The following is an 8214-nucleotide window of genomic DNA, read 5'->3' as shown; positions in this document are numbered from 1 at the left end:
GAGAAAAACAATGTCTTGCCTGATGTACAGTCGGGATTCAGGAAAGGCCGCAGCACAGTGACAGCGCTTCTTGACGTTACCGACAACATACTCTGTTCACAGGATAAAGGCATGTGCACGCTGCTTGTGCTGCTTGATTTCTCTAGGGCATTTGACTGTATTAATATAGATCTGTTACTGTCGAAGCTTAGCTATTACGGACTAGATAATAGTGCTCTGCGTTGGTTTTACAGTTATCTCACCAAGCGGCACCAGTATGTGAAACTGTGCACAAGTGATGGATCCACTAAAGTTTCAGATAATATTGATCTTTCTAGAGGTGTGCCACAAGGATCAATACTCGGTCCGATCCTCTTCATTTTATATACAGCGGACATCAGCTCTCGCATTACATATTGTAAATATCATATTTATGCTGATGATATTCAGATATATATCACTTGCAAACCCTCGGAAATAGATAGTGCTATAAATAAACTCAATATGGACCTGGCAAATATAGCATCTTGGGCATTAGATAATAGTCTAATGCTCAATCCAACTAAAACTAAATACCTTATATTTGGCACCAAAACTCAGTTAAACAAGATCAGACCAACTAGAGACGTAATGTTATCAGGTGAACTAATAGAAAGAGTTTATGAGGCTCGTAACCTGGGATTAGTTATGGACAGCGAACTAAGATTTGAGAAGCATGTTGCGGAATCTGTCAGGACCTGTTTCTTTAGACTCAAACTACTCTACAACATACGGCCTTTTATTAACGAAACCTTGCGCATTCAATTGATTGAAACACTAGTTCTGTCTAAATTAAATTACATGGATTTAGTGTATGGCCCTCGGCTCCTATCAAAAACAAAACGGCTTATTCAAAGAGTACAGAATGCCTGTACCCGCTTCTGTTTCAATGTACCACCAAGAGCTCATGTCACGCCATTTTTGAATAAGCACAATATTCTTAAAATGCTTCACCGTCGCAAACTTCATCTGGCCAGTCTTCTTTTTGGCATAGTAAAACATAAATCCCCTTTATATCTCTTCGAAAAGCTGTCATGGATGTCCACTCGCAGGTCTCTTGCAGTACGCACTTGTAGTATACAGCTGATAACTCCTCGGCATGCGACTGCGGCTTTTCGTGGCAGCTTCAAGTACAATGCGACCAAGTGCTGGAACATCATTCCTCCGCCCCTCAGGAACCTACAAAGTGTAACAAGTTTTAAAACCAAATTTAAAGAACTTATACTCAAACACCAGCAGTCACAGGAAGTATTACGGCATGACACAAGTTATGTCTGATGTTCGATCTCTGTTACATGTTAACATATTAAATAGTGCGTACCTGTTTTTCTGTCCTTTCCTCACTATCAAATGTAATGTAAATGTTCGTGTCCTTTCATAGTTTTGATTAGTCTGTTTCTTCTGTACCATATTTGAGGTTATGTTTCTATCCTGTAATTGTCTTTAAAGCCGTGTTTTGTTCTCTTTATATCTTCCGTAGCGTGCATAATATAAACTTGATACTTATGATCACTTCACTTAATTTTTTTACCTAAACCTTCTCCTTGGTAACGGGAAAGCTATTAGATGTACATAATTATAAGCCTCCATGTTACGTTGTGTTGTTTTCAAATCATTTATTTTCTAATACCAAATATTTATTTTACTGTTTTTTTTCACTTGTTTACATTATTTAATGATTTACCACTAATATTTATAGTTGAACTATCTATGTCATAGCGTAATGTAATAATTTATTATTATTGTGCTGTACGGTATGGCCATGTTGTAAGTAATGCAAATCAGGCAAATGTCAATTGATGGAATAGACAAAATGGCGCCTTCAGTAAGGACGCGTTCAACTTACGGTAGGGCCGTACCGTGTGGCTGCGTTCGTGTCTCGCAAATGGTCTCGTCGGAAGATCAGCGCTGACCTCCGGGTCGGCATTATGCTGAGACGGGACCATTTCGTGATAAACTTATCCATCCCATGTACATTTGTAGTTTTAGTCATACTTAATGCATAATGTGTAGTTTTTAAGTTTATTACGAATAAATATTTTGATTGATTGATTGATTGATTGGATGTCGGAAGGATTTCAATGGAAAAAATCCAGTTAATGACAATTGTCAAAGAATGTTTAACGCGAGTATGTTCGTATTGCGGGCCGACTTTGTTTTTAAGTCTGTTACCTAATTAAAATTACATTTTCTTATGTCCTATACCAAAAACGATTTGGACTGACAATGCGCATACAAAAAAGCGTACCCCTGAAATGTATGGGCCTTTTAGGCTTAAAACTAGATGGCGCTATTTGCAACCCGGAAGTGGCCAAAATCATATTTTTCCCATATATTTTTGCGTGTTTTTATTTTTTTATAAGAACAAATGACATATTTCTTTATTTTTAACCGACTTCAAAAAAGGAGGAGGTTCTCAATTCGACTGAATGTTTTTTTTTGTATGTATGTTCCTCGATATCTCCGAGAATTGTGGACCGATTTTCAAAATTTTTTTTTTGATCGAACGGGTATAACCTCGAGATGGTCCCATTGGCACCAAGTCAGGGTCTGATGATGGGATCCTGGAGAAATCGAGGGAACTCTTCAAATGTTATAGGCACATGTAATGTTTTCAGTGTATTTTTCAAAGGTAAACCAGTATTTACGCCTGATGGTAATAATTTTATGTGGCTGAGCTGATGATGGAAGGTCAACTCCTCAATGGTTAGGAGTTAAAGGATAATTCTTTCACTAGTGTACATGTATTCGGACTGATACATATAATATCAATAGGAACCACTAAAAATCAACAAATAAATAAACTTTTTTAACAAAAAATAAAACCGCCTTCAAAAATAAGCGCGTTACAAAACACGGAGAAACTAAAAAGCAAAAAATAATAAACCTTTGAATTCAGATTTCTTATCGTATTGCAATAATCTAAACATCCAAATTATAAACAAATCAATTATTTTTGGAGTCGGTGCCAGCCTGCGTATGACGAGTTGGGTGGGGCAAACAGGCAATAGCAAGGCGACGAACAGGTCTGGTACCGACTGCAAAAATAATTGATTTGTTTATAATTTGGATGTTTAGATTATTGCAATACGATAAGAAATCTGAATTCAAAGGTTTATTATTTTTTGCTTTTTAGTTTCTCCGTGTTTTTAAAATCATGATACCTCGTCAATAACTCAATACACACTTTGAAAAAAAAAATGTAGGCATCATGTGTCGTTATGATAGTAAAGTGTGTCAACAGTGGTGCTAAAAAATCTTGGTACGATTCTTAGTATGTAAATCCTATATAAATAATCCTTGCCTATACCACATCTTGGACACTGGCGATCAAACATATGAGAGGCGCGTTCCTAGCACACATTCTAAGCTCGTGTATGTGAACGTTTACCATGCTTGTATAAGTGAGATAAGGTCGACTGTTGGCGTTTTTGACAGGCGGTAACTGTGAGGTAACCGAGAGGGGGTGGGCGGCACTTTCAGCGGGGAACGGGAGTGGCCGTACTGTACGATAGTACTCTTTATTATACTGTGCCTATACTAACCACTCACGTATTGTTAACCACTCACGTATGTTTCCAGTAGCAAGAGCTTCGAGATTACAATAGAGCTCTGTGGCTACATAGCGGAGTATTTGTAGGTACCTACTTAATGTTTGATGATTTTTATGTCCCAGCAACACCTAGAGAGCCTTTTCGGAAAATCCAAATCACGTGGGTAGTTATGACATTCGCCCGTATTAGGTTGCCGCTAATATGTATACAATATTAGCGGCAACCCGCACACAGACGACGCGTCTTACGACGTTCGTCGCCTGTTTGGATTGCCGCTTCGGTACAAAAATATCTCTTGACTTAGTTTTTTTGCGATACTTATCCGAAGTTGTTTCTGTTGTGTATTATCATTGCTTATAGTATTCTGCCAGCTGAAGATAAATTTTCATCATGTTCGCTGCTACGACGTAGTATAGTAACAACGTTTTTCAGTACAAATGGTGCTTTTTATACGCACTAGTGCGGCCTTGTCAGGTCGAAATTTTGGAGGGCCATCTGGCCCCGTAGCCGAATGGCATTTCTCCGACGCCAAACGAAACCGATACGCCGCTGGCTCTGTCGCGCCAATACGCAAGCGCGATAGAGATAGATATCTACCAGCGCTTCGTTTCGTGAGCGTTTCGTGAGCGATTGTGCCATTCGGCTAGCCACCCTGGTCTGCCTGCCTATTTTTTACCCGCCACCACGAAGACTGCTTTGTTCATCATTTGATATTTTTTGTTTGTGTTTAACTACTAGATTGAGTCAGAATCGGACCTTGACCTTGGCGAATAGGTCGAAGAAGAAGAAACTTCTCGTCATTCTATTTTCAACAATCTAAGAACATCGACAAAGCATCTATGCGTGCGTAAATGGTTTGTAAATTTCGTAATGTCCATGTTCAACATCCATCTACTTCACAAATATGTTTAAAGACTTTAAAGTACCTACCTAAGTAAGCTACTTGCACAATTATTTCTGATATTGTTAAGTAATACCTCGCAAGGAATTGCTTAGTCTCGAAAGGGAGAGTCTCTGAGTAGGGAATGTTTTATATTTAGGTAAGTACATACATACATACATACATACAATCACGCCTGTTTCCCAGAGGGGTAGGCAGAGATCACGGATTTCCATTTACTACGATCCTGACAAACCACTTTCGCTTCACACACTTTCATAACATTTCTCATACACGCTCGTCGGTTTCGAGTACTTCTGACCTGGCCTCTTTGCAATATTTCCCCGATTTGATCAAGAAAAGTTCGCCTAGGTCTTCCACTACCAACTGACCCTTCCACTCCTTTTTCATATACTTTCTTCGTTAATCTCCTCTCATCCATCCTCTCTACATGCCCAAACCACCTTAACATACCCATCTCAATCTTTGTCACCACATCTACATCCACTCCACACTTCTCTCTTATCACGCTATTTCTGATCCTATCACTCAACTTTACACCAGTCATGCTTCTTAACGCTCTCATTTCTACGGCATTCACTTGACTTTGAAGTCTTATTTAGGTAAGTAAAACCAAAAAGTAAACGAAAGTATTTTATTCATCTTTAACACTAAAAAATAAATAACTTATCTAAAATAAATTAAGTCTTTTGAGGCAATACATCAAGATAAGTCCTGTGTCATCTTGTTGTACTTGCTAATTTGTTGTTTGACTTAGTGAACTCTAGCGTTGGCGTGCGCCGAGCCGAAGCCGTGCGTGTTGGCTTGGGAGTTGGCCACCCTGTAGGCCGCGTCCACGCCCTGCGCGCGCGCGGACACAGCGGCGAGCCTCGCGGCGTTTACGGCGTCGAAGGCGGAGCCCGCCACCTTGGCGTCCGAGCGAGCCGAGCCGAAACCGTTGCTGTTGGCTGAGGACACGGCTGATCCGTAACCCAGACCGTTGTTGGCCGCAGACTTAGCGAAACCAGCTCCTCCGTTCACGTCGGCGTTGGCGTTGGCAGAGCCGTAACCGGTGTTGGCAGAGGACTTGGCCGCCCCGAAGCCGGCGTCGTGAGTGTTGGCCTGAGACTGCGCGGAGCCGTAGCCTGATCCTTGGGTGTTGGCGGCACTCTTGGCGAAACCGGAGCCGAGGGTGTTGGCCGCGGAGTTGGCGGAGCCGTAGCCTCCGTTCACGTTGGCGTTGGCGTTGGCGGAGCCGTCCAAGCCGTAAGTGTTGGCGGTGGAGAGCGCGCCGGCCTGCTGCACGTCGGCGGAGGACTTGGCGGCGTTGTAGCCGTTAGCGTTAGCCTGAGCGCGAGTGTTGATGTGGGAAGGAGTGCCGTAGAGGGTTCCGAAGCGCCAGTGGATCCTCTTCTGGGGCGCAGGTGCGACTTTAGCGGCAGAGATAGCGCTGTCGTATCCGGTGTTCACGGATGCGTCAGAGGCAGCCGAGCCGATGTAGCCTTGAGTGTTAGCCGCGCTGATAGCGGAGCCTTGAGCGTTGTTGGCGATAGAAGAGGCAGATCCGTATCCTCCGTTAGATTGAGCGTCAGCGGTGGCACGGTTGGCTAGACCGCCATCGGCCTGGGAAGTGGCAGAGCTGTATCCGTTGCTCAAGCCTTGAGTGCGGGCGGCAGTGGTGGCCGAGCCGACACCTGAGTTGGCGTTCGAGGAGGCTGATCCGAAGCCGGAGCCGTAGATGTTGGCGTTGCTAGCGGTCTTGTAGCTGCCGATTCCTTGGGTGCGGGCGGACGAAATGGCGGATCCCTCGCCATTGGAGGAAGCTGAAGTGATGGAAGAGTCGATGCCATCGTTGATTAAAGCAGTAGACTCCGCGGATAGAGCGACCGGAGCTTCGTAGATGATTTCAGCGGGAGCCATCTGTTCATAAGAGATGATGGCAGGAGCGGGACCGTAGAAAATGGCGCCGCCATTCTGAACTTCAGCTTCAGCCTTAGCGGAACCGTAGACGGGGATGGCGGGTGCTTCATAGACCTGAGCCTGGGCATTGGCCTGGGCGGGGTAGACGAGGTCCGCACGGGCAAGCTGGAGCTGATCGCTGGAGATGCTGCCGTAAGCCTGCGCAGACCCGTCATTGACTGAAGCTTCTCCAGAGGCTTGGCTGCCGAAGTTGTTGCTGTATGCCTTGCCCATGGCGAAGTTCCGCCCATCACGGAAATAAAATCCTGGAAGGAGAAATAGTGTTATTTAGAAGTAATTGTTCCACCACATATTTAAATTAAATGTTTGAAAATATAGACTCCGAAGTAGCTGACATCAAAATTTAGGGTCGAATACCTAGTAAGTATAAGTCTATATATTTGAATTATCTGTTAATCAGAACTTTTTTTGAAATACAGCATTTTAAGAGAATTATTACAGGGTGGTTCAGAACTATCTTATTAATGAAGTGAGTTAATTCTAAGTAAAGACAGAATAGTAGTGAAATTTATTCTTAGTGTCTTTTTTAGATTACTTAATTATTTATTTAACAACTGGAATATACGATTATGAATTGTTTTTCTCAGAATTGATTAAAAAAAACTAAGACAGGCAAATTGATTTCAAGATTATTTACGATAGATTAAAGTTCACTTTTGCAAAAGACACGAAACTATTTTCTTGTTCAAAATGTTCCCCTTACCGTTGTATAGGGCCGGGGTGGCGTGGCACAGGGCGAGCGCAGTCGCCACAACGATCAATTTGGCCGCCATGTTTGTTGTTAGTCGGAAGGACTCGGACGAGTGGATGCGGAGAGAGCATTTCTCCATGCTTAAATACCGCGCGCCCCTTCCCCAGCGAACTAGAAATGGTTGTAAAACTTACGGTAGATTAATGGGTGATCGTGATTTTGTAGATTTTATTGATAGGATGGGTTTTGGCGATGTTGTTTTCGTTAAGCGCGTTGAACTCTAGTTAAGGTATAATACGCGCCTATGCGTATGTACTAGCTAAATCATCTTTGGAGACTGTTTTAGTGTCAATATTTTTACCAGACGCTCCTACATTATATGTTTCGGACTTGAGCATACATAATTACATAGTGTACACTCATCGACAATAACATCGTACAAAAAGAAGGCTGCATAAAATATCTGACACACTCTTATAGCTCGAGAAATAAGATTGTGTCGGATATTTTTCCGCCCTTTCTTGATACTTATGTCTGTCTCAAACTTGATACTTATGTTTATTAATTAATTGGTTAATGTAAAACGTTGCAGAATAATTTTAACTGTTTTGTCACGTATATGTCCTGGCTACTGTTCTCCGTTATATATTTATAAAATAAGGATTAAGGTAACTGTACACTATTCCGGGATAGTAAAATATGGTACATTATTCCGGGATACTTTGGTTTTCGTCGCAAAATAAGGAAACTATTAGTAAAATCTTAATTTAATGCAGTATTTCATTAACTAGAGATCAAATAGAACCGAAAAAGTCGGTTTTCGAATATATATCATATATTTTGAAGCCGTGAGACACCTCCAAATGCGTCATTCGCAACCACGCAGTGGTTTCTATGGGCGTGTTTGACGGTGAGCTTAACGTGGCAGCGGAACTTCGTAAGGGTTTCCTGTGATTCTGGCAAGTGTATTTATATTAAATTTGTATCATAATTGTTGTATAGTTATTAATAGATCTTTATATCATCGTTTCAAGTAAATTTAAGGCATATTTTTATTAAAATACCCGCTCCCGGAATAATGTATACCATTT

The 8214-nt window shown here is 41.9% G+C and overlaps 2 protein-coding genes across 2 annotated transcripts; both read right to left on the bottom strand.

Moving 5' to 3' along the window:
• Positions 1-743: 743 nt before the first annotated feature.
• Positions 744-1505, bottom strand: LOC125225861. Its single transcript, XM_048129735.1, has 2 exons — positions 1340-1505; positions 744-1197 (listed from the first exon to the last, which is right to left on the bottom strand). Exons 1-2 carry the CDS (start codon positions 1426-1428, stop codon positions 984-986), a joined length of 303 nt encoding a protein of 100 aa, XP_047985692.1. The 5' UTR covers positions 1429-1505; the 3' UTR covers positions 744-983.
• Positions 1506-5093: 3588 nt separating this feature from the next.
• On the bottom strand, positions 5094-7277 carry LOC125225438 (fibroin heavy chain-like). The gene is made up of 2 exons (XM_048129167.1): positions 7136-7277; positions 5094-6677 (listed from the first exon to the last, which is right to left on the bottom strand). The coding sequence occupies exons 1-2, from the start codon at positions 7260-7262 to the stop codon at positions 5227-5229; spliced, it is 1578 nt and encodes a 525-aa protein (XP_047985124.1). The 5' UTR covers positions 7263-7277; the 3' UTR covers positions 5094-5226.
• Between the last annotated feature and the right edge of the window lie 937 nt (positions 7278-8214).

The sequence above is a fragment of the Leguminivora glycinivorella genome, chromosome 4, assembly GCF_023078275.1.
Source record: "Leguminivora glycinivorella isolate SPB_JAAS2020 chromosome 4, LegGlyc_1.1, whole genome shotgun sequence".
Taxonomy (NCBI): domain Eukaryota; kingdom Metazoa; phylum Arthropoda; class Insecta; order Lepidoptera; family Tortricidae; genus Leguminivora; species Leguminivora glycinivorella.
The sequence above is the reverse complement of the archived record's forward strand: the minus strand, read 5'-3'. Positions and strand labels throughout refer to the sequence as shown.

Coding starts and splice junctions, on each gene's coding strand:
- LOC125225438 (XM_048129167.1), bottom strand. CDS start 7,262: ATGGAGAAATGCTCTCTCCGCATCCACTCGTCCGAGTCCTTCCGACTA. Junction 6,678..7,135: donor CACCCCGGCCCTATACAACG/GTAAGGGGAACA, acceptor TTCTCCTTCCAG/GATTTTATTTCCGTGATGGG.
- LOC125225861 (XM_048129735.1), bottom strand. CDS start 1,428: ATGGTACAGAAGAAACAGACTAATCAAAACTATGAAAGGACACGAACA. Junction 1,198..1,339: donor AGGAAAGGACAGAAAAACAG/GTACGCACTATT, acceptor TACACTTTGTAG/GTTCCTGAGGGGCGGAGGAA.